The sequence below is a fragment of the Ptychodera flava genome, unplaced genomic scaffold (assembly GCF_041260155.1).
Source record: "Ptychodera flava strain L36383 unplaced genomic scaffold, AS_Pfla_20210202 Scaffold_65__1_contigs__length_701920_pilon, whole genome shotgun sequence".
NCBI lineage: Eukaryota > Metazoa > Hemichordata > Enteropneusta > Ptychoderidae > Ptychodera > Ptychodera flava.
This window is the reverse complement of record NW_027248387.1, coordinates 570,400-598,191: the sequence shown is the minus strand read 5'-3', so window position 1 is coordinate 598,191 and position 27,792 is coordinate 570,400. Positions and strand designations below refer to the sequence as shown.

The 27,792-nt window shown below is 39.1% G+C and overlaps 1 protein-coding gene across 1 annotated transcript in view; it reads left to right on the top strand.

The window, feature by feature from the left end:
* Window positions 1-27,792, top strand: part of LOC139128694 (methylsterol monooxygenase 1-like) — a 53,110-nt gene that overhangs the window by 2,476 nt on the left and 22,842 nt on the right. Inside the window, exons 2-4 of the mRNA XM_070694428.1 lie at window positions 1,883-1,960; window positions 3,162-3,310; window positions 4,143-4,268. Of these exons, the coding sequence (XP_070550529.1) occupies window positions 1,883-1,960; window positions 3,162-3,310; window positions 4,143-4,268 (353 nt within the window). The remainder of the gene's footprint in view (window positions 1-1,882; window positions 1,961-3,161; window positions 3,311-4,142; window positions 4,269-27,792) is intronic.

Genomic DNA, 27,792 nt, shown 5'->3' with positions numbered 1-27,792 from the left:
AACATATCAAACACTCTAGATGGAGCACCCTAGTGCAGTTTTCATCTTAATTCAATGAAATAATCAGCAAAATTTATATAGCACCAAAGTCCAAAAGTAGTATTTTGCTTTGTGACACTCAAATGGCTTAACCACATTGTATGCTCTGGAGAACATGTGCGTTTTCAGTTTTCTTTTGAACGTTTCCAAGTTTGAGGATTCTCTGATGTCGAGTGGTAATGCATTCCATATACCGGTAGTTTAGGTGTGCATGAAAATGCCTTGCTACCATAGGTGATGGTTTCATAGGTTGTAGATTGGAGTTTCTTGGTGGATGAACGGAGTGTATGAGTTGGAATATACCAGGGCTGGATAGATCACTGATGTACGCAGCAGTCTGGTTGTGAATGACCTTGAATAACCTTGAAAGCTGACGGCAAAATTTTGCAGTCAATCCTGAGATGAACTGGTAACCAATGGAGATGGGTGAGAACTAGGGTGATCAGCGGAAATTTCTTGGTGCGTGTGATTACTCTTGCTGCAGCATTTTAAGCTCTTGTAACATTTCTTTATTTTAATGTTGATGTTGTCCTGATGGTTTTACAAACAGTTTTATAAGAGGCTGTCTGGCTTGGATTGAGTAATGTTATGTAATGAAGAGTCAGTGTAATCTATTGATTTACAATGATGATGTGTACCTATGCTACTGTTGTGACATCATCAATACAGTAACATTCACATGTGGTGAACTGCAATCCATGTTGCAGCAGTATAATCACAGGGGACCCAGAAATCTTGTTGTTGGTGTTGTTGTTGTTGTTGTTTGAGAAACACTAAAAGGATGCTATCATTATCTTACCCAGTGCAACTCTCTCCCAACATGACTGATATAAACATAAACAACAATACAAACAACAACAACAACCAGAAGAATCAAACTTCATAGGTCACACACATGAAAAGATCTCATCAGTTAACCTTTTGAGTGATGGAATTTTTCCCACCAAAATCTTAGTGCAACATTTTACTGATTGTAATTAAATTTTATGTCATATTTTAGCTAACTTTGGACCAAATGGACATCACATTTCATTGGCTACAGCTTTTTATCAAAATTTTGGCAATCAAATGTGAATAACTTACAGGGGTACACTTTATAAAAGTGACAAAATTTGACCCTGGCACTCAAAGGGTTTTAAAGCTCATTGTTCTGTTCAAGTGCAACAAATTGGTTGCATTTGGAAGCCGTAGGTGAGACACTTGCATCCTCGGCAGACAACACTGTGTTTACTTAGTTTATTCAGAGACAATTGATACAGATCAGTGTTTTTGCTAAGGTTGGTGAATATTATTAAATGATTTGGGAACCCCAGTAACATTGCTGCTGTTGCCCTATTTTATTGTATTGATATAGGGGGAACACCTGTAAAATGACCAGGGAACCCAGGTAACATTTACCTGCTTACCGTGCTTAACAAAAACACTGCAGATGAAACACACCAGTTTGACTTTAAACAAGCTCTCCAAGTGGGGAAAGTGGCATCCAAAGAATATTTGAAAACTATTGAAATTTGCCATATTTAGTCATCAGTGCATTTCGACATTGTTGATGCATCATGTAGATTGAAGTTAATAAAACTGGCAAACACATTGTACTGACTTTAGGTAGTGGAGAACTTTTTGCACTCATACAGTTCAGGGCAAACGTATATAGTGCAATGTAAGGAATACACCAATACACCTACTCAACATCTCTTCACATTTTCTGTTTTCAAAATGTGACTACCGGTAGTTTAATAAACATTTTCTCAACAGCTTCATCCAAAGTTTGGCCATATTCATGTTTGCACACTCTATAAGTTTTCTTTGGCATCATTCTGTATTTTTGTTTGTTCAATTTCAGGTGTTGTACTTTGGTATCTGTCTGCCAGCGTTTGTGTGTCAGTTTATCCCAGCCATGCAGAAGTACAAAATACAACAGGTATGTAACTTCATAATTTACCCTAAATTAAATAACTGCAGCAAGATGTCAAATTTACATAGAATATATACTGTGTAATATTTAACTTAGACTGGATTGAGTTTAATACATGCCTACACAAATCTCCCCCCCTCTCTCTCTCTCTCTCTCTCTCTCTCTCTCTCTCTCTCTCTCTCTCTCTCTCTCTCTCTCTCTCTCTACTGGTATGTATGTATGTATATATATATATATATATATATATATATATATATATATATATATATATATATATATATATATATATATACGGTATATATATCCAGAAAACACAACATTTCGCATCTTTGTGTGACTAGCTTTTTCCCTGTTCGCAAGACGTCATCAAATCAGAGAGACAGAAGAGAGAGAGACATAGATGTTGAGAGACCAAATCAACTCTTATAGTTCTGTAGTGTTCTTCTACGTTTTGTCATGGAACCATTGCATCTGATAGGTGAAGCATGTGTCTTAAGTGTTATCAGTAAAGCTGATGTGAAGTTATGAACTTTTTCCTTTTTGTTTTGTAAACGACACTCCTACCTTGACAGTCACCTTTCAAAGGATACAAAGACTTTATATCCCGGCAATAACAAACAGCTGGTCTACCTAGCAAATCCCTTTCACCACGTGATTTGATCATACAGGCCATATTCTCCATGCAACCGCAGCTCTCTTTAACCCTTTGAGCGCCAAAGTCAATTTTTGTCACCTTTATAAAATGTAACCCCGGTCAAATTTTTGCATATTTTTGCCAAAATTTTGAAGCAAAACTGAAGCCAATGAAATGTGATGTCCGTTTGGTCCAAAATTATCAAAATGATTACAAAAAAATTCATAAAAACTGGTAAAATGTTGCACTAAAATTTTGGTGGGAAATAGTACAGCGCTCGAAGGGTTAATTGTATTTTTATTGAAGATCTTGTACGTATGTTTAGACCCCTCTGAAAGTGTTGATCTACACGTCGAAGGAATTTCTCACCAAAACTAACATCAGTGTGTGCGATGTCTTTATAAATGCATATGCAGAAGGTCATTAACTATTGGCTGCAACAACTCATACAGTGATATGGAGCTGCATATTATTACTACAATGGATGTGATAATGACACAGACAACCGGTGAAAGTGGAGAAACTGGGGCGAGTTTTGATGTTCAATAACCTTTCTCTTTATTTTTATTGCAGGATAAACCCGAATCCTTTGAAAACCAGTGGAAGTGTTTCAAGTTATTGATGGTTAACCACTTTCTCTTTCAAGCACCTTCGATATTCGGAATTTATTTTTTCACAGAGATGTTTGGAATTCCTTACGACTGGGACAGTATGCCCCCATGGTGAGTAAAGTTACTATTTGCCGATGAACCAAGGTGTATAGAGCACAGGGTCGTCCCATGCTCTGTAAATTCTGTATAATTCATGATGTCATTAGTCTTGCTGCTCGATAGTATAACTTTCACTCTAATAATGGTGATGATGTCATCACTGTCAATCTATTAATGGTGATGATGTCATCATTGTCAATCCAATAATGGTGATGATGTCATCACTGTCAATCCATTAATGGTGATGATGTCATTGCTGTCAATCCAATAATGGTGATGATGTCATCACTGTCAATCCAATAATGGTGATGATGTCATCACTGTCAATCCATTAATGGTGATGATGTCATCACTGTCAATCCATTAATAGTGACGATGTCATTGCTGTCACCCCACTAAATGGTTATGATGTCATAGCAGTCACTCCACTTATGGTGATGACATCATTGCTGTCACCCCACTTATGGTGATGAATGTCATAGCTGTCACTCCACTAATGGTGATGATATCATTGCTGTCACTCCACTATCCTGGGCTGATAGCTCTGCTTGTGGACAGAATTGTCCCCGAGGCTCTTTCACCCAGTTTAAGTGGTGTACAATTGCTTCGATAAAGTTTGTGTGCGATGTGTGATAGTGAGCATACAAGTGCGAGTGCAAAGTCTGCAGCGTGTGGAGGGGTTGCAGTCAGAAAAAAATTGTAACAACGTAGCTCGATCATTGAACCACTGGTGATGATATCATGGCTGTCGCAACTGAAACCTACATCACACATATGTAGCAACAGAAACGGACACAGTAAACACCATCCCATGACATAGATTGTCTGTTTTTACTTGTTAAAGGTACGACATAGCATGGAGAGTGTTTGTGTGCGCCGTGATTGAAGACACTGGCATTACTTTGTCCATCGTCTTCTCCATCACAAAAGAATCTACAAACATGTACACAAGATACATCACACCTTTCAGGTAGGCTGTGTGGTATCTTTAAGTTCAGAATATTTTTTACAAAGTTAGGGAGACTGTCCTGGCATCCTTAGTATATCAACAGCTTTTCTTAAGGATGATAAATACCAAATTGTTCATTTTTCTGTCAAATTTTCAAAATTCTCTGAGAATACGCCTTGAAGTAAGACCCAGAATTGAGATGTGTCGCCAGTTCAAGATAAGGAATGGTTTCCGTGTAATTCACTATTTTTAAAAATCAAAACAAATGCACGTGGCTATCGCGATGAAATCGGGGAGCTTTGTAAACATTGTGGACACATTTGCATTTCTATTTCATTATCCATCTTGAGTGACACAACGTTGCGTCGCACTAGCTAATTTACATAATGACGTGCTGTGACTTCTCCAAACACCAGGATTACTTCCGTCTGTAAACAATAAACCGTAATTAAATGTTTGTCGAAGCCTAGTCAAATAAACAAGTATTCGTACAGTTCCAGACATAGTCTACACCAGAGAGCAAGTCATTTTTCTTAGTGTGGTCAAGACATCGTGTCAACGACGATTTCTCAGCAGTGCGACGTTTTATCACTCTTTGCTTAGGGTTGGTCGGAGCCTGCACACGCCGCTTTACGGTGGTTGACGTCTTTTTTGCAATGTTAGATAAACAATTACACACTGTTCATTCTAGGATTTAAAAACAACGGGCCACTGTTGGCCCCAACTCCTGTCCCAAGGGGGCCATTTTAGAAAATCGGGGGCCATCATCATCACACATGTAAAAACCTTGAATTTTCTGCAGAAAATACAATAGTCTATCAAGTCAAGAAAAGGAGAATACTGGAGATCGGGCGCCCCGTAACCAACCAAGCCTACTGCAAAGTTGTCCCTTGTACGCACGCAACAGGCCCAATAATGGCAACAGCAAACCGTTTGGTTTGATTCAATTGTTTACGTAACTTATGTGATGAATTATTGATATGTCGGACTTGAACAACTGTACAAATTGCTAAGGACTGTGATTTTGACTGTGGAAACGATCATGATCAAAGCTTAGCGCACCGGTAGGGTTTCTCCGCGAGTGGCCCTCGATTTGCACGCATCGACAATTAGGCTACTCATACACTGATATAGCACGAGACTGTAACCCGTACGACCTAAATAAAGTGATCGATACATCAACTTTTAAACATAACTCGTATGTATTAGCAAATTTACGATCATTGGTTCTGGCCAAAGGATTTTACACAGCGGTGTTGTTCTATGCAAAGACCTGGCTACTCTGGAAAACGAGATGTGTTCGACCTAAAATGTGTTGCTCTTCAAAACGATCATGGACGTTTTCCTAGCAGTGTTCAACGTTTCGTTTGTATGGACGGTAGACGTTGCAAACGCTTCAATTTAAGGGACTGCCCGATCATCCTGGGTTCATCAACTATACCGGCGTTAAAAATCCGAGTGTCGACTAGCTTTCCAAAGTTACGCAGCGGCCAATGCCGTTGTTTTATATTCATCGGCCATGCCACATGCGTACGGCTCCAAAACACCGTTGCCCCTACATCAGTCCTTTCTACCCAGCTTCCTATGTACCACCATATATGCTGTAGTGGGTATTTAATTGCAAAGGTTGATAGGTAACTGAATCGTTTTACATGTCACACTATGACTGAGGTAATGACCTTCGGGGAGCTACGCGAATGTATGAACTACGTGAACTCTGCGTGATCGACCCATTCATATAATGTTGCGCCTTAGTGGCGCGTCAAACGTAGAAATGAGGCCATTCGAGGATTTTATTGCGCAATGGCGCGTCCTAGAATTAAAGCCGCACTTTCAATCCCAGTTCTTACATTAATGGAGTTCTCCTCCAGTCAAACACATGGCCAGTACGATGTTTGATTTCTATTACATTAATTACACAAACTGATTTCAATCTTTTGTCACCTTTTGCTAATCCTGCAAATAGAGCTTATATAACCGTTTGATTGACGGTCGGTTCAAATTGCCAACGGTCATTTATTCCCCAGCACCACACTCGAATTTCCTTAAAAAAACGTCTTCCAGTCACGTTAGAATTTGAATATAACCACAGGGTTCGATCGGCAGCAGCTTCGTGCTGACCGCTTGGCAGTCTGTCAGCGTTTTTGCGGTCCGAAAAAACTAAAAAGTGGCATTTTCTGGAGCGTGTGCCCTCATGTTGCCTGTTTGGTGTCCACTTACACAATGAACGCCGCCATAGGTTGGCGGCCTTTTAAAGGGAGGCTCCGCCTTTAACTTTGCAATTAGTGCGATAGTACGCTATCAAGTCTACGGTTCTGCAATGTCTATATGTCTATAACCTTATGTCTATATAGCGTGTGAGGGGAGTGTGATCTGGGGAACGCAAACAAGGTTATCTGCAAATGATTTAGGACACGCCCGCTATCAGTAATGACTGCTGACGTCATTGTTTTTCCCACTGAAGCCATTCGCTGTGGCGATGTGTCGACACGCAAGGCTCCAAAAATTGGTAGTTTTCCGCGATTTATTTTATTTTCCTGGGACTTTTTCTCTGAACAACTGTCATTCCCGGCCGACATCATCACTTGGTAACAAAGTATGTCCGTGTTGAGGCTCGTGCACGTCTAATTATCAAATGCCGTAGCGTAGAAGTATCAAAACATGTTTTTTGGGTTTTTCTCGAATTCAATGTGTGAATGAAGTACCCTTCTTTGGCACCTCATCAATTCGCGCTCACAAACACTAGCTGCTTGAAATTCACACCGTCCAATTGGAAACATAATGAACTCAAAATCCGTGTCTGGGATTTCCTTTATTGCCTTTGTATTTTTTAATGCGCTCTTAAAGCTGTTGGACGAAGGTGCTTTTCAAGGAATTTAATTATCACGCCATATAATTTGAATGGAGCCTCCGAGAAAAAATCGCAGACACCGTTTTAAAGGATATTGTCAAGGCTTGTCAATGAAGAAATTTCAACCGGAAATCTTGCAGCGTGTTTGCATAAGGCCGGGAAAACCGGTTTTTGGAAGGTTCAGCAAAACTGTGCTTGGTCGGATAGCTCTATATCAGGGCTTTCAGAAAATGTATACTTTATTGGGGTTTGGGACATGTTCAATTGAGAAAAAAATAAAAATCTGAAAGTGCCTAAAAGGTATTTATCATCCTTAAAGCCAAACTAGCTGTATCTTTTAGCATTACTTTTATGATACTTTCAAGCTAAAATAAGTTTGTGAGAGTGTACTAATTTAAGTGTGTGTATACACTTATTATCAACTACCTGCTTGGGCTATATATGAAATTTTGAACATGATAAAGATTACACTGCAATTAAATGTGTGCCCACTCATTAAATCACAGCCCCATGCGGAAAAGAAAACCCCTGGATATCTGCACTGAAATCTTCACATAAACTGCACAGAGTAGTCCGACGTTATGCACACGGGTGAATATTTTCATCTTTGACATTGTACGTTCTGTTTCATTTGTAATATTACCAATTTTTTGAAAATGGCGGGAAATCAAAATTACCAATAAAATTTGAATTGTCAAATCTTTCACAAAAAAGTTTGTTTCCTAATGCAGTAAAGGCCCATAGCCCTTCAGAGGGTAGAATGCAGAGAAAACCAGGACAGAATAGGTAGATATTTTGAGATCAACAAATTTCATAAATTACAGCTAGTGGGGCTTTAATATTATTTCCATTTTATAAATGTCAGATCTTGTTATAATAGCAGTCTGTGATGGCTTTTAATAAGTTGATTCATTTTTCCAAGAAACTGTGATCTGTGACTGTTAAATGTAAACAATGCAACAGTAAAAATAAATATTTCACCGTTTTGAGTGTTTCATTTTCAGGCTCCATTTGGCATGGTTGCGGAATATGCTCATCCTGTTGAAACTGTTGGTGAGTGTTAAATGGCTTGTAGAGTTTTTAGTCGATAGCAAAGAGAGTCAGACTATGGACATGTTCTATCAGATGAAATTGATCAGAGTGGATTTTAAGCCTTTCAGCCCCAAAGTCAATTTTTGTCGTCTTTAAAAATATGCTTCAGTCAATTTTTTAGCGACGAAGTTAAGTAACTGAGGAAGCTTATAGAGTTGGGAGAAGCAAAGTTGACGTCACTTCCATCAACAACTTCCGTAAAACTATTTTGTCACACCACGTGATCAGTGTTATCTAACGACTACAGCATACCATTCATGCTGCACACTCACTATCAGCGAAAATAGTATCGTGTTGGATTGACATTATAATTGAACCTGGAGCGTACGTGTGAGTGTATTGGCTTACATGAAAATGCGATAGACAATGATGCATTTTACGTTAGAACGTCCATGCTCGATCAAATTGTTTTTGTTCTGTCGGTGTAAATTACGAGATTGGTGGATGTGGATGGACATCTTGCATGCGTTTGGTCTTTGTCTGACATGCATGTCGTTTCGATCTCCTTTTAATACTTTGCAGGGGAGAATGAATTACGTTCCTCATGGGTTTCAAATATGTAAAAAAAAAATACGAAGTTTTGAGTGGTCCTTTACGGTTTCGTTTGCAAAATTACGAGCGAAAATTTCAGCTTCCCATTTCATTGGCGCGACCGTGCAAGAAACCTCAGTCTCCTACTACCTCCATGATCACATGTTGTACTAGCCCTGCGTACGATGCTGTGTGTTCCGCTACAGCTAATCGCCCCACTCACCACAGCCCTGCAAAGACCCGTACGTAGGGTCGGTGACTTCAAATCCATTTTGGGACTTGACGTAAAAAGCCAAATTACTGCCGAAATTCAGCATTCTTGGGCCCAAGTCGTATCCCAGCCTACCCCTCAGCTACTCGATCGCTTCCAAAAATGCCAGTCTTTTATTCACTTCTCGTAAATAACCGTCGATGTCGGCAACTCTCTCGCTAGCCCTGCGTACGATGCTGTGTGGCCTGCAGGGTCGTCCTTGGTCTATCAAAAGTGTTACCTACTTTGCTGTATCAAAATTTGGCCTGCAACTACTCAGTTTGATAGTAAAAACCATTATTTCAAAGGAAACTTTCACAAATGGAGTCATAATACAAAGGAAAAGAGAAAAAATGAGGTGTCTGAAAGGTCAAGTCTAGGTCATCTCATCATGTGATGTCAGGCATGAAGACCCCTAATTACGCAATTATGGTTCACACGAAACTACCTAGGGTGGTCCAATAGGTGAAAGGTAATTTTGCTGCCTTCCAATTTAAATGGCATTTTGCTGCCTTCCAATTTAAATGGCATTCAGCTTGATTGACTCCATTCGGCCTACTTTCAAACTGCTATAACTTAAACAAGAAATTATGTGATTCTGAATGATTTTAATATTACCGTACTCGTCCGAGTATAAGCCCCCGGTTCGGCAACACTAAACAGCGGTAAAACTAGGGGAGGGGCTTATACTCGAGCAACCCCATGTTATCTGGCATGGACGCTTAATTTATGCTAATTTTATGCACGATTTTTTTCAACACCACTCGATCTTTCTATCGCTTTCAAAATCGACTTACACATCCAAAGAAATTGATTGTACAATCTCTGAATACAGAAGTGACATTTTGGTGAAATTTCAGCGTCGAAAAGAAACCCAAACTTGAAACAAAGACGTCATATATGCTGCTGATCAACAGTAATGTGAACAGGCATGCATTGCCCACATGGAAAGGCAACTCAATATTCCAATATCAAACTGTCTACATCTTGTGAAAACAACAACATAGCAGTGAAAATTGTAATAGTCACCAGGAAAAGTCTTCACAAATGAAAGGATAATTGCTTCAAACAAAAGAAACTGCATGTTTCAAGCTTGAAAACATCGTGGCCGTGAATGAAAATAAACAATGGCGGACGTGAGTGAGACTATTCTATTTAGGCGACGGGGGTGAGTAGGGTCAAAGAATCAAGATAGTACTGGAAAAACGTGTCATTTTCCTTACGATATTGTCAGGGAACTCCAGTTTCCCATTGTTTTAACATCTTTTAATAGTTTCCATATTATCTAACATTAATTTACCACATTAAATGACCAAATATACTCTCCTAACCTTTCTGTATTTGAGTTACACTAGGGTAGGGGCTTATACACGGATGTAATGCATTTTCTAAAATCCTCTAAAATCAGTAGGGGGGCTTATACACGAGCAGGGGCTTATACTGGGACGAGTACGGTATTGTAGATTCCACCAGTTTAATGATCTAGAAGTGAACATCACCAGACATTTCTTGATGATATCAAAATATCAAATGAAAATATATCTGGGCTAAACTTTGGAGACTGAATTTGTAAATTTACCAAGAATTTTCGGAAGCTAGAGGGGAAACAGACATAACAGTGTGATGGACCAGAAAGTCCATGGAAATCAAGCAGGTTGTTCTTAAATGAACATTGCTGTTTGGTGTGTTGATTTGTAACACGTACACTATGCTAACATGTTTCAACACCCAAGGAAACATTTGCAACTTATAGTCAATGCGACATATTAATAAAATTATTTTAATTTTGTATCGGAATATCACAAAACAATGTTGTGATCATCGCAGTCCAGCTGTTATGAGTAAGCATGTGTACTTGGCTGGACCGATCAAGTTTCTGCAAAAAATCATTTCACTGTCATTGACAAGCTAAAGTGACGTCTTTAATAAATGTGTCCAGTCAATATCCAAAGAAAATCAAGGCCATCAATAACACGAAGAAAGTTTGTCAGTCCCCACGGACGAAGTCTGGGGGGACTTATAGATTGGGTCATGTCCGTCTGTGCGTGCGTGGCGTACGTCCGTCCGTCCGTTCACGCAGACATCAGACTTAGACATGCCCTGGTCAGTTTCTTTCAAACTTTGCACAAGGATAGTACCCTACCCCATACAGATGCACGTCGATTTGTTTCACAATGCGATCAAATTTGGCCGTGTTAGACTTGGAGGACTTTTTAGTTTACACCTCCATAGACTCCCATGTTTAAGGCAGTTCTAACTCCCATGTATAAGGCAGTCCTCCATAGACTCCCATGTATAAGGCAGTTCTCCATAGACTCCCAGGTATAAGGCAGTCCTCCAAAGACTCCCATGTAAAGGCAGTTCTGCATAGACTCCCATGTATAAGTCAGTTCTCCGTAGACGCCCATGTATAAGGCCAAGAAAAATAAAAATTTAGTTTCTCATCGTATTCTAGTGCAAAAAGGATGCAGTGACACAGTTTTTAGTCCCCACGGATGAAGTCCAGGGGGCTTATAGATTGGGTCATGGTGTCCGGGTCATTGTGTCCGTTCGTCCATCCGTTCGTCCATCCTTTCACACAGATATCTCAGACATTTTGACAAAATGTCACGTGACATTGGTGACCTTTGACCTCAAATATACATATTTGTCCATACCTCAGTAACCACAAGTGCTACACCCTTCATAGGCCCTATATGGTATGATGGGATGACGCCACATATTATACCTCATTAATTATGCACATATCTAATTTTGAGCAAGCCAATAGAGCTAGAGGTCTGATTTTTGGTATATAGGGATAACTTAGGCCAAAAAAAAAAAAAGAATGTTTCTGGTCAGGTCCTTCTTTAAAAATGGTGCGGCGACGCGCATTTTATTAGGGGCCCAAGCCGACCGGCTGGGCCCCTATTGGTTTTATAGGAATTCAACTTTCTTCTACTTCTTCTTCTTCTTCTTCTTCCGCTCTTTTTTTGTCGACCTAGAACTCAAACACCGCTTACCGCAAACTTCTGAAACTTGCAGGGCTAATAGGTACCTATGAGATCTCGTGCACCTGGGTATACAAATTTCGATTGGTCACGTGACCTGGCGGCCATATTGGATTTTCCAAAAACCTAAAAATGGCTTCTCCTGAATACCCAGGGGTCTAGTCGATTTGAAATTTTTTGTATAGCAAGCATGGCCTAAGGTCTTAAGAATTTGCAAATAAAATCGCATGCGGTCACGTGACCTTGGCCGCCATATTGGATTTTTGAAAAATACCAATTTAATCTTTAAAAATCTTCTTCTCCAGAACCAAAACACCGATTCGACTGAGATTTCATATGTAACATCTTAAGTGTGATCTCTTTCAAGTTTGCGAAAGGCGTTTTGATCGGTCTCGTGGTTTGGCCGCCATATTGGATTTTTGAGAAAATCGTGATTTCATCTTCAAAAATCTTCTTCTCCAGAACCAACACACCGATTCAACATTAATTTGACATGTAACATCTTAAGTGTTATGTCTCTTTCAAGTTTGCGAAAGGCGTTTTGATCGGTCACGTGGTTTGGCCGCCATATTGGATTTTGATTAAATCGTGATTTAATCATCAAAAATCTTCTCCTCCAGAACCAACACACCGATTCCACTGAAATTTGACATATAACATCTTAAGTGTGATCTCTTTCAAGTTTGCGAAACGCGTTTTGAGCGGTCACGTGGTCTGGCCGCCATATTGGATTTTTGCGAAATTCGTGAATTAATCTTTAAAAATCTTCTTCTCCAGAACCAACACACTGATTCGACTGAAATTTAACATGTAACATCTTAGGTGTGATCTCTTTCAAGTTTGCGAAAGGCGTTTTGATCGGTCACGTGGTTTGGCCGCCATATTGGATTTTCCGTCAAATATTAAATTCCAAGTGAAATGTACAGTAACTATTAGATGATGATCAAAATCCTACTTTTCCAAGCTCGAATTTTGCACATAATATCATTAGTGCAAGATTTTTGAACCATGTTAACCGCTTGGGCCCCGCCAACGCTGCTTGCAGCTTTAATTTTCTTTTTATTTTTTTTTTTTTTCTCTCAAGGGAGGGAGGAGGGTCAGTTTTATAGTTTTATCAATATAGTCACATATATACTGTTCATGCAGTCACTGATCATGCCCCCCAAAGAATTTTCTTTTCTCTTCAGCCATTTTGGTTTGGTGTCAGCCACGGCCGCCGGCCACAAACAGAAAAAAAAGGGTGACGCGCTGTTGTTCAAGTGACGCGCGCGCTGACCAGAAACATTTCTTTTTCTTTTTTTGGCCTTAGCAATACAATTTTTTTGACAAAATGTCACGTGACCTCAATGACCTTTGACCTCAAATATTCATATTTGTCCATAACTCAGTAACCACAAGTGCCACACCCTTCATATCTGGTATGATGGGAGACATTATGACGCCACATACTGTACCTCATTAATTATGTGCATATCTAATTCTGAGCAAGCCAATAGAGCTGGATGTCTGATTTTTTCGTATATAGGGAAACCTATAGGATAGAAATTTTTTGACAAAATGTCATGTGAACTTGATTATTTACCTAAAATATACGTTTATGTCAATAAATAAGTCCCACAAGTGCTATGTCCTTTATATTTAGTAGGATGGGAGACCTTATGACAACACACGCTTTACCTCATTTATTATGCACATATCTAATTCTGGGCAAGCGAATAGAGGTAGAGGTCTGATTTTTGGCATATAGGGATTTATTAGCAATACATTTTTTTTCAAAATGTCACGTGACCTCAATGACCTTTGACCTTGATTATATATATATATATATATATATATATATATATATATATATATATATATATATATATATATATATATATATATATATATATATATATTATATATATATATATATATATATGCATATCTCAGTAAGTTCTATACCCTTCAATTTTGATAGGATATTAGACCTTAAGATGTCACATCTTGTACCTCATTTATTATGCACATATGTATTTCTTGGCTGGCCAATACAGCTACAGGTCTGACCTTTTTTCCCAATTTAGAACCATAACTTAGACATGCCTCATGTGTTTCAAATTGGGAACAACGACATAGACCTATGTGCCCATAGATCTCAACATATCAATCCAGTGATACTTCTTAATGACCACATTTCCCTGCCCCATCAAGACTAATACTCCTATTACTTTGTCATTGTCAATGACTTGTTTAGAATTATATTTTCGTTTTAAACTACAGTTCTTTGATGCAGTGTGGTCGTCTGGCAATCCATCATCACGGCAGATGTAGTGCATCCAATACACAGTCCACACTGTCCAATCATGGGTGCACGTTTTCCTGTTATAATTCAATTGGGTCAGAATTTTGTAGCAAGGAACATACAAAATCTTGCAGATAAATCAATTTGGATGATCTATGTACATCTATGCAAATTCCAAGTTTACAGTTTTTAGTCCCCACGGATGAAGTCCAGGGGGCTTATAGATTGGGTCATGGTGTCCGTGTCATTGTGTCCGTTCGTCCATCCGTTCGTCCATCCTTTCACACAGATATCTCAGACATTTTGACAAAATGTCACGTGACATTGGTGACCTTTGACCTCAAATATACATATTTGTCCATACCTCAGTAACCACAAGTGCTACACCCTTCATAGGCCCTATATGGTATGATGGGATGACGCCACATATTATACCTCATTAATTATGCACATATCTAATTTTGAGCAAGCCAATAGAGCTAGAGGTCTGATTTTTGGTATATAGGGATAACTTAGGCCAAAAAAAAAAAAAGAAATTTTCTGGTCAGGTCCTTCTTTAAAAAATGGTGCGGCGACGCGCATTTTATTAGGGGCCCAAGCCGACCGGCGGGCCCCTATTGGTTTTATAGGAATTCAACTTTCTTCTACTTCTTAGGGGCCCAAGCCGACCGGCTGGGCCCCTATTGTTATTGCTCGAGTTCTACTATTTCTTCCTCTTCTTCTTCTTCTTCTTCTGCCGTTTTTTGTCAACCTAGAATCTCTAAACGGCTTGAACGAAAACTTCTCAAACTTGCAGGACTTATTGGTATCAATTAGTACTCGTGCACCTGACCCTTGAAATTTTCATTGGTCACGTGACCTGGCGGCCATATTGGATTTTCCAAAAACCTAGAAATGGCTTCTCCAGAATACCCAGGGGTCTAGTCGATTTGAAATTTTTTGTATAGCAAGCATGGCCTAAGGTCTTGAGAATTTGCCAATAAAATCGCATGCGGTCACGTGACCTTGGCGCCATATTGGATTTTTGAAAAATACCAATTTAATCTTTAAAAATCTTCTTCTCCAGAACCAAAACACCGATTCGACTGCAATTTCACATGTAACATCTTAAGTGTGATCTCTTTCAAGTTTGCGAAAGGCGTTTTGATCGGTCACAGTGGTTTGGCCGCCATATTGGATTTTGCGAAAATCGTGATTTAATCTTCAAAATCTTCTCCTAGAACCAACACACTGATTCGACTGAAATTTGACATGTAACATCTTAAGTGTGATCTCTTTCAAGTTTGCGAAACGCATTTTGATCGGTCACGTGGTTGGCCGCCATATGGATTTTGCTAAAATCGTGATTTAATCTTTAAAGATTTTCTTCTCCAGAACCACAAACCAAATTGACTGAAATTTAACATGTATACATCTTAAGTGTGATCTCTTTCAAATTTGCGAAAGGCGTTTAGATCGGTCACGTGGTTGGCCGCCATATTGGATTTTGCAGAAAATTGTGATTTAATCTTAAAAATCTTCTTCTCCGGAACCAACACACCGATTCGACTGAAATTTGACATGTAACATCTTAAGTGTGATCTCTTTCAAGTTTGCGAAAGGCGTTTTGATCGGTCACGTGGTCTGGCCGCCATATTGGATTTTTCGAAAATTGTTATTTAATCTTTAAAATCTTCTTCTCCATTAACAAACACCGATTTGACTGAAATTTTGCATATACCATCTTAAGTGTGATGTGTTTCAAGTTTGCAAAATGCGTTTTGATCAGTCACGTGGTTTGGCCGCCATATTGGATTTTCGTAAAAAATTAAATTCCAAGTGAAACGTACAGTAACTATTAGATGATGTTCAAAATCCTACTTTTTGAAGCTCGAATTTTGCACATAATATCATTAGTGCAAGATTTTTCAACCATGTTAACCGCTTGGGCCCCGCCAACGCTGCTTGCAGCTTTAATTAGGTCCCCAAGCCGACCGGCTGGGCCCCTATTGGTTTTGTAGGAATTCAACTTTCTTCTTTCTTCTTCTTTTTCTTCCGCTCTTTTTTGTCGACCTAGAACTCAAACACCGCTTACCGCAAACTTCTGAAACTTGCAGGGCTAATAGGTACCTATGAGATCTCGTGCACCTGGGTATACAAATTTCGATTGGTCACATGACCTGGCGGCCATATTGGATTTTCCAAAAACCTAAAAATGGCTTCTCCAGAAGACCCAGGGGTCTAGTAGATTTGAAATTTTTTGTATAGCAAGCATGGCCTAAGGTCTTACAGAATTTGCCAATAAAATCGCATGCGGTCACGTGACCTTGGCCGCCATATTGGATTTTTGAAAAATACCAATTTAATCTTTAAAAATCTTCTTCTCCAGAACCAAAACACCGATTGACTGAAATTTCACATGTAACATCTTAAGTGTGATCTCTTTCAAGTTTGCGAAAGGCGTTTTGATCGGTCACGTGGTTTGGCCGCCATATTGGATTTTGCGAAAATCGTGATTTAATCTTCAAAATCTTCTTCTCCAGAACCAACACCCTGATTCAACTGAAATTTGACATGTAACATCTTAGTGTGATCTCTTTCAAGTTTGCGAAAGGCGTTTTGATCAGTCACGTGGTCTGGCCGCCATATTGGATTTTGCGAAAATCGTGATTTAATCTTAAAAATCTTCTTCTCCAGAACCAAACACACGATTCGACTGAAATTTGACATGTAACATCTTAAGTGTGATCTCTTTCAAGTTTGCGAAAGGCGTTTTGATCGGTCACTTGGTTTGGCCGCCATATTGGATTTTGAGAAAATCGTGATTTAATCTTCAAAAATCTTCTTCTCCAGAACCAACACCCGATTCGACTGAAATTTGACATGTAACATCTTAAGTATGATCTCTTTCAAGTTTGCGAAAATCGTTTTGATCGGTCACGTGGTCTGGCCGCCATATTCGATTTTTGCGAAAATCATTATTTAATCTTTAAAAATCTTCTTCTGCAGAACCAACACACCGATTCAACTGAATTTTGACATGTAACATCTTAAGTGTGATCTCTTACAAGTTTGTGAAAGGCATTTTGATTGGTCACGTGGTTTGGCCGCCATATTGGATTTTACGTAAAACATGCATATTCCACTGACACATACAGTAACTATGAGATGATGTTCAAAATCATACTTTTGCAAGATCGAATTTTGCACATAATATCATTAGTGCAAGATCTTTCAACCATGTTATCCGCTTGGCCCGCCAACGCTGCTTGCAGCTTTAATTAGGGGCCCAAGCCAACCGGCTGGGCCCCTATTGGTTTCGTAGGAGTTAACTTTCTTCTTCTTCTTCTTCTACTTCTTCTTCTTCTTCCGCTCTTTTTTTGTCGACCTAGAACTCAACACCGCTTACCGCAAACTTCTGAAACTTGCAGGGCTAATAGGTACCTATGAGATCTCGTGCACCTGGGTATACAAATTTCGATTGGTCACATGACCTGGCGGCCATATTGGATTTTCCAAAAACCTAAAAATGGCTTCTTCAGAAGACCCAGGGGTCTAGTAGATTTGAAATTTTTTTTATAGCAAGCATGGCCTAAGGTCTTCAGAATTTGCCAATAAAATCGCATGCGGTCACGTGACCTTGGCCGCCATATTGGATTTTTGAAAAATACCCATTTAATCTTTAAAAATCTTCTTCTCCAGAACCAAAACACCGATTGGACTGAAATTTCACATGTAACATCTTAAGTGTGATCTCTTTCAAGTTTGCGAAAGGCGTTTTGATCGGTCACGTGGTTGGCCGCCATATTGGATTTTGAGAAAATCGTGATTTAATCTTCAAAAATCTTCTTCCCCAGAACCAACACCCTGATTCAACTGAAATTTGACATGTAACATCTTTAGTGTGATCTCTTTCAAGTTTGCGAAAGGCGTTTTGATCAGTCACATGGTCTGGCCGCCATATTGGATTTTTGCGAAAATCGTTATTTAATCTTTAAAAATCTTCTTCTCCAGAACCAAAACACTGATTCGACTGAAATTTCACATGTAACATCTTAAGTGTGATCTCTTTCAAGTTTGCGAAAGGCGTTTTGATCGGTCACTTGGTTTGGCCGCCATATTGGATTTTGAGAAAATCGTGATTTAATCTTCAAAAATCTTCTTCTCCAGAACCAAACACCCGATTCGACTGAAATTTGACATGTAACATCTTAAGTATGATCTCTTTCAAGTTTGCGAAAGGCGTTTTGATCGGTCACGTGGTCTGGCCGCCATATTCGATTTTTGCGAAAATCATTATTTAATCTTTAAAAATCTTCTTCTGCAGAACCAACACACTGATTCAACTGAATTTTGACATGTAACATCTTAAGTGTGATCTCTTACAAGTTTGTGAAAGGCATTTTGATTGGTCACGTGGTTTGGCCGCCATATTGGATTTTACGTAAAACATGCATTTCCCCTGACACATACAGTAACTATGAGATGATGTTCAAAATCATACTTTTGCAAGATCGAATTTTGCACATAATATCATTAGTGCAAGATCTTTCAACCATGTTATCCGCTTGGGCCCCGCCAACGCTGCTTGCAGCTTTAATTAGGGGCCCAAGCCGACCGGCTGGGCCCCTATTGGTTTTATAGGAGTTCAACTTTCTTCTTCTTCTTCTTAGGGGCCCAAGCCGACCGGCTGGGCCCCTATTGGTATTGCTCGAGTTCTACTATTTCTTCTTCCTCCTCTTCTTCTTCTTCTGCCATTTCTTTGTCGACCTAGATCTCTTAAACGGCTGAACGAAAACTTCTCAAACTTGCAGGGCAAGTGCTTGGTAGTTAGTACTCGTGCACCTGACCCTTGAAATTTCGATTGGTCACGTGACCTGGCCGCCATATTGGATTTTCTAAAAACCTAAAAATGGCTTCTCCAGAATACCTAGGGGTCTAGTCGATTTGAAATTTTTTGTATAGCAAGCATGGCCTAAAGTCTTAAGGATTTGCAAATAAAATCGCATGCGGTCACGTGACCTTGGCCGCCATATTGGATTTTCATTAAATACCAATTTAATCTTCAAAAATCTTCTTCTCCAGAACCAATGCACCGATTGGGCTGAAATTTTACTCATGTCATCCTTAGAGCGATCTCTTTCAAGTTTGCAAAAGACATTTGGAACGGTCACGTGATTTGGCCGCCATCTTGGATTTTGCGAAAATCGCAATTTAATCTTCCAAAATCTTCTTCTCCAGAACCAAAACACCAATTGAGCTGAAATTTTACTCATGTCATCCTTAGAGTGATCTCTTTCAAGTTTGTAAACGACATCTGGATCGGTCACGTGATCTGGCCGCCATCTTGGATTTTCGAAAAATACCAATTTAATCTTTAAAAAATCTTCTTCTCCAGAACCAAAACACTGATTGAGCTTAAATTTTACTCATGTCATCCTTAGAGTGATCTCTTTCAAGTTTGTAAACGACATTTGGATCGGTCACGTGATTTGGCCGCCATCTTGGATTTTGCGAAAATCGCAATATAATCTTTAAAAATCTTCTTCTCCAGAACCACCGCACAGATTGGACTGAAATTTTACTCTTATCATCTTAAGTTTACTCTCTTTCAAGTTTGCTAAAGGCATTTTTATCAGACACATGGTTTGGCCGCCATCTTGGATTTTGCGTACAATATGCAATTGCTAGTGAAACACACAGTAACTATGAGATGATGTTCAAAATCCTTCTTTTCCAAGCTTAAATTTTGCACATAATATCATCAGTGCAAAAAATTTAAACTATGTTATCCGCTTGGGCCCCGCCAATGCTGCTTGCAGCTTTAATTAGGGGCCCAACGCCAACGGGCTGGGCCCCTATGGTTTCGTAGGAGTTCAATATTCTTCTTCTTCCGCTTCTTCTTCTTCCTCTTCTTCCGCCGCTTTTTTTGCCCCTCTTGATCTCAGGAACCGCTTAACGTTAAGTTCTCAAACTTACAGGGCTAATAGGTACTAATGGGTACTAGTGCATGTTATCCTTAAAATTGTGATTGATCACGTGACCTGGCGGCCATATTGGATTTTCCAAAAACCTAAAAATGCCTTTTTCTGCTGACCTAGGGGTCTAGTCAGTTTGAAATTTTTTACATAGCAAACATGACCTAAGGTCTTAAAAATTGGCGAATAAAATCGCGTGCGGTCACGTGACCTTGGCCGCCATATTGGATTTTAAGAAAATCGTGATTTAATCTTTAAAAATCTTCTTCTCGAGAACCAACAGACCGATTCAACTGAAAATTTACATGTGACATCTTAAGTGTGATCTCTTTCAAGTTTGCGAAAGGCGTTTTGATCGGTCACGTGGTTTGGCCGCCATATTGGATTTTGCGAAAATCGTGATTTAATCTTTAAAAATCTTCTTCTCCAGAACCAAACACACCGATTCCACTTAAATTAGACATGTACATCTTAAGTGTGATCTCTTTCAAGTTTGCAAAGGGCGTTTTGATCGGTCACGTGGTCTGGCCGCCATATTGGATTTTTGCGAAAATCGTGATTTAATCTTTAAAAATCTTCTTCTCCAGAACCAACACACCTACTCGACTGAAATTTTACATGTTACATCTTAAGTGTGATCTCTTTCAAGTTTGCGAAAGGCGTTTTGATTGGTCACGTGGTTTGGCCGCCATATTGGATTTTGCGAAAATCGTGATTTAATCTTTAATAATCTTCTTCTCCAGAACCAATGCACCGATTGGACTGAAAGTTGACAAGTAACATCTTAAGTGTGATCTCTTTCAAGTTTGCGAAAGGCATTTTGATCGGTCACGTGGTTTCGCCGCCATATTGGATTTTCCGTAAAATATTAAATTCCAAGTGCAAAGTACAGTAACTATTAGATGATGTTCAAAATCCTACTTTTGCAAGCTCGAATTTGCACATAATATCATTAGTGCCAGATTTTTCTACCATTTCAACCGCTTGGGCCCGCCAACGCTGCTTGCAGCTTTAATTAGGGGCCCAAGCTAGCGGCTGGGCCCCTATTGGTTTATAGGAGTTCAATATTCTTCTTCTTCTTCTTCTTTCTTCTTCTTCCGCTCTTTTTTTGTCGACCTAGAACTCAATCACCGCTTACCGCAAACTTCTGAAACTTGCAGGGCTAATAGGTACCTATGAGATCTCGTGCACCTGGGTATAGAAATTTCGAATAGTCGCGCGACCTGGCGGCCATATTGGATTTGCGAAAAATACCGACTTAATTTTAAAAATCTTCTTCTCCAGAACCAACATACAGATTTAGCTGAAATTTACTCATGTCATCCTTAGAGTGATCTCTTTCAAGTTTGCGAAAGACGTTTGGATCGGTCACGTGATTGGCCGCCATCTTGGATTTTATGAAAATCGCAATTTAATCATTGAAAATCTTCTTCTCCAGAACAAACACACCGATTTAACTGAAATTTTACTCATCTCATTCTCAGAGTGATCTCTTTTAAGTTTGCGAAAGACATTTGGATTGGTCACATGATTTGGCCGCCATCTTGGATTTTATGCGCATATCTAATTCTGAGCCAGCCAATAGAGCTAAAGATCTGATTTTTGGTATATAGGGATAACTTAGCAATACAATTTTTTTGACAAAATGTCACGTGACCTCGATGACCTTTGACCTTGAATATACGTATATGTCCTTAACTCAGTAACCACAAGTGCTACACCCTTCATATTTGGTATGATGGGAGACCTTATGACACCACATCCTGTACCTCATTAATTATGCGCATATCTAATTCTGAGCCAGCCAATAGAGCGAGAGGTCTAATTTTTGGTATATAGGCATAACTTAGCATTACAATTTTTTTGACAAAATGTCACGTGACCTCGATAACCTTTGACCTTGAAAATACGTATATGTCCAGTACTCAGTAACCACAAGTGCTACACCCTTCATATTTGGTATGATGGGAGACCTTATGACACCAATCCTGTACCTCATTAATTATGCGCATATGTAATTCTGAGCCAGCCAATAGAGCTAAAGGTCTAATTTTTGGTATATAGGGATAACTTAGCAATACAATTATTTTGACAAAGTGTCACATGACCTCGATGACCTTTGACCTTGAAATACGTATATGTCCATAACTCAGTAACCACAAGTGCTACACCCTTCATATTGGTATGATGGGAGACCTTATGACACCACATCCTGTACCTCATTAATTATGCGCATATCTAATTCTGAGCCAGCCAATAGAGCTAGAGGTCTGATTTTTGGTATATAGGGATAACTTAGCAATACAATTTTTTTGACAAAATATCACATGACCTCTATGACCTTTGACCTTGAAAATACGTATATGTCCATAACTCAGTAACCACAAGTGCTACACCCTTCATATTTGGTATGATGGGAGACCTTATGACACCACATCCTGTACCTCATTAATTATGCGCATATCTAATTCTGAGCCAGCCAATAGAGCTAGAGGTCTGATTTTTGGTATATAGGGATAACTTAGCAAGACAATTTTTTTTGACATAATGTCACGTGACCTCGATAACCTTGACCTTGAATATACGTATAAATCAATAACTCAGTAACCACAAGTGCTACAGCCTTCATATTTGGTATGATGGGAGACCTTATGACACCACATCCTGTACCTCATTAATTATGTGCATATCTAATTTTGAGCCAGCCAATAGAGCTAAAGGTCTAATTTTTGGTATATAGGGATAACTTAGCAATACAATTATTTTGACAAAATGTCACATGACCTCGATGACCTTCGACCTTGAAAATACGTATATGTCCATAACTCAGTAACCACAAGTGCTACACCCTTCATATTTGGTATGATGGGAGACCTTATGACGCCACATCCTGTACCTCATTAATTATGCGCATATCTAATTCTGAGCCAGCCAATAGAGCTAGAGGTCTGATTTTTGGTATATAGGGATAACTTAGCAAGACAATTTTTTTTGACATAATGTCACGTGACCTCGATAACCTTTGACCTTGAATATACGTATAAATCAATAACTCAGTAACCACAAGTGCTACAGCCTTCATATTTGGTATGATGGGAGACCTTATGACACCACATCCTGTACCTCATTAATTATGTGCATATCTAATTTTGAGCCAGCCAATAGAGCTAGAGGTCTGATTTTTGGTATATAGGCATAACTTAGCATTACATTTTTTTTGACAAAATGTCACATGACCTCGATGACCTTTGACCTTGAAAATATGTATATGTCCATAACTCAGTAACCACAAGTGCTACACCCTTCATATTTGGTATGATTGGAGACCTTATGACACCACATCCTGTACCTCATTAATTATGCGCATATGTAATTCTGAGCCAGCCAATAGAGCTAAAGGTCTGATTTTTGGTATATAGGGATAACTTAGCAATACAATTTTTTTGACAAAATGTCACATGACCTCGATGACCTTTGACCTTGAAAATACGTATATGTCAATAACTCAGTAATCACAAGTGCTACAGCCTTCATATTTGGTATGATGGGAGACCTTATGACACCACATCCTGTACCTCATTAATTATGCGCATATCAAATTCTGAGCTAGCCAATAGAGCTAGAGGTCTGATTTTTGGTATATAGGGATAACTAAGCTTTACAATTTTTTTGACAAAATGTCACGTGACCTCGATGACCTTTGCCCTTAAATATGAGTATATGTCCATAACACAGTAACCACAAGTGCTACATCCTTCATATTTCGCCGCCATATTGGATTTTACGTAGAATATGCAATTCCCACTGACACGTACAGTAACTATGAGATGATGTTCAAAATCATACTTTTCCAAGATCGAATTTTGCACATAATATCATTAGTGCAAGATCTTTCAACCATGTTATCCGCTTGGGCCCCGCTAACGCTGCTTGCAGCTTTAATTAGGGGCCCAAGCCTACCGGCTGGGCCCCTATTGCTTCTACTGTAGTTCAATATTCTTCTTCTGGTTCTTCCGCTCTTTTTTTGTCGACCTAGAACTCAAACACCGCTTACCGCAAACTTCTGAAACTTGCAGGGCTAATAGGTACCTATCAGATCTCGTGCACCTGGGTATACAAATTTCGATTGGTCACGTGACCTGGCGGCCATATTGGATTTTCCAAAAACCTAAAAATGGCTTCTCCAGATAACCAGGGGTCTAGTCGATTTGAAATTTTTTGTATAGCAAGCATGGCCTAAGGTCTTAAGAATTTGCCAATAAAATCGCATGCGGTCACGTGACCTTGGCCGCCATATTGGATTTTGAAAAATATCAATTAATCTTTAAAAATCTTCTTCTCCAGAACCAAAACACCGATTCGACTGAAATTTCACATGTAACATCTTAAGTGTGATCTCTTTCAAGTTTGCGAAAGGCGTTTGATCGGTCACGTGGTTTGGCCGCCATATTGAATTTTGCGAAAATCGTGATTTAATCTTTAAAAATCTTCTTCTCCAGAACCAACACACCGATTCGACTGAAATTTTACATGTAACATCTTAAGTGTGATCTCTTTCAAGTTTGCAAAAGGCGTTTGGATCGGTCACGTGGTTTGGCCGCCATATTGAATTTTGCGAAAATCGTGATATAATCTTTAAAAATCTTCTTCTCCAGAACCAAAACACCCATTCGACTGAAATTTCACATGTAACATCTAAAGTGTGATCTCTTTCAAGTTTGCGAAAGGCGTTTTGATCAGTCACGTGGTTTTGCCGCCATATTGGATTTTGCTAAAATCATGATTTATCTTTAAAAATCTTCTTCTCCAGAACCAACACACCGATTCGACTGAAATTTGACATGTAACATCTTCAGTGTGATCTCTTTCATGTTTGCGAAAGGCGTTTGGATCGGTCACGTGGTTTGGCCGCCATATTGGATTTTTGGAAAATCATGATTTAATCTTTAAAAATTTTCTTCTCCACAACCAACACACCGATTGAGCTGAAATTTTATGTATAACATCTTAAGTGTGATCTCTTTCAAGTTTGCGAAAGGCGTTTGGATCGTTCACGTGGTTTGGCCGCCATATTGGATTTTGCGGAAATCGTGATTTAATCTTTAAAATCTTCTTCTCCAGAACCAACACACCGATTCAACTGAAATTTGACATGTAACATTTTAAGTGTGATCTCTTTCAAGTTTGCGAAAGGCATCTTGATCGGTCACGTAGTTTGGCCGCCATATTGGATTTTAGGAAAATCATGATTTAATCTATAAAATTTTGTTCTCCACAACAAACACACCCATTGAGCTGAAATTTTATGTGTAACATTTTAAGTGTGATCTCTTACAAGTTTGCGAAAGGTGTTTGGATCGGTCACGTGGTTTGGCAGCCATATTGGATTTTCCGTAAAATATTAAATTCCAAGTGAAACGTGTAGTAATTATTAGATGATGTTCAAAATCCTACTTTTTAAAGCTCGAATTTTGCACATAATATCATTAGTGCAAGATTTTTCAACCATGTCAACCGCTTGGGCCCCGCCAACGCTGCTTGCAGCTTTAATTAGGGGCCCAAGCCTACCGGCTGGGCCCCTATGGTTTCGTAGGAATTCAACTTTCTTCTTCTTCTTCTTCTCTTTCTTCCGCTCTTTTTTGTCGACCTAGAACTCAACCACCGCTTACCGCAAACTTCTGAAACTTGCAGGGCTAATAGGTACCTATGAGATCTCGTGCACCTGGGTATACAAATTTCGATTGGTCACGTGACCTGGCGGCCATATTGGATTTTCCAAAAACCTAAAAATGGCTTCTCCAGAAGACCCAGGGGTCTAGTCGATTTGAAATTTTTTGTATAGCAAGCATGGCCTAAGGTCTTAAGAATTTGCCAATAAAATCGCATGCGGTCACGTGACCTTGGCCGCCATATTGGATTTTGCAAAAATCGTGATTTATTCTTTAAAAATCTTCTTCTCCAGAACCAAAACACCGATTTGACTGAAATTTCACATGTAACATCTTAAGTGTGATCTCTTTCAAGTTTGCGAAAGGCGTTTTGATCGGTCACGTGGTTTGGCCGCCATATTGGATTTTGCAAAAATCGTGATTTAATCTTCAAAAATCTTCTTCTCCAGAACGAACACACCGATTCAACTGAAATTTGACATGTAACATCTTAAGTGTGATCTCTTTCAAGTTGCGAAAGGCGTTTTAATCGGTCACGTGGTCTGGCCGCCATATTGGATTTTTGCGAAAATCCTCATTTAATCTTTAAAAATCTTCTTCTCCTGAACCAACACACCGATTCGACTGAAATTTGACATATAACATCTTAAGTGTGATCTCTTTCAAGTTTGCGAAAGGCGTTTTGATCGGTCACATGGTTTGGCCGCCATATTGGATTTTGCGAAAATCGTGATTTAATCTTTAAAAATCTTCTATTCCAGAACCAATACACAGATTCGATTGAAATTTGACATGTAACATCTTAAGTGTGATCTCTTTCAAGTTTGCGAAAGGCCTTTTGATCGGTCACGTGGTTTGGCCGCCATATTGGATTTTGAGAAAATCGTGATTTAATCTTCAAAAATCTTCTTCTCCAGAACCAACACCCCGATTCAACTGAATTTTGACATGTAACATCTTAAGTGTGATCTCTTTCAAGTTTGCGAAAAGCGTTTCGATCGGTCACGTGGTCTGGCCGCCATTTGGATTTTTGCAAAAATCGTTATTTAATCTTTAAAAATCTTCTTCTGCAGAACCAACACACCGATTCAACTGAATTTTGACGTTTAACATCTTAAGTGTGATCTCTTTCAAGTTTGCGAAAGGCGTTTTGATCGGTCATATGGTCTGGCCGCCATATTGGATTTTGCGAAAATCGTGATTCAATCTTTAAAAATCTTCTCCTCCTGAACCAACACACCGATTCGACTGAAATTTGACTAGTAACACCTTAAGTGTGATCTCTTTCAAGTTTGCAAAAGGCGTTTTGATCGGTCACGTGGTTTGGCTGCCATATTGGATTTTAGGAAAATCATGATTTAATATTTAAAAATCTTCTTCTCCACAACCAACACACCAATTGAGCTGAAATTTTATGTGTAACATCTTAAGTGTGATCTCTTTCATGTTTGTGAAAGGCGTTTGGATCGGTCACGTGGTTTGGCCGCCATATTGGAGTTTTTGAAAATCGTGATTTAATCTTTAAAAATCTTCTTCTCCCGAACAAACACCGATTTGACAAAAATTTTGCATATACCATCTTAAGTGTGATGTGTGTCAAGTTTGCGAAATGCGTTTTGATCGGTCACATGGTTTTGCTGCCATATTGGATTTTCCGTAAAATATTAGATTTCAAGTGAAATGTACAGTAACTATTAGATGATGTTCAAAATCCTACTTTTTGAAGCTCAAATTTTGCACATAACATCATTAGTGCAAGATATTTCAACCATGCTAACCGCTTGGGCCCCGCCAACGCTGCTTGCAGCTTTAATTAGGGGCCCAAGCCTACCGGCTGGGCCCCTATTGGTTTCGTAGGAATTCAACTTTCTTCTTCTTCTTTTTCTTCCGCTCTTTTTTTGTCGACCTAGAACTCAAACAC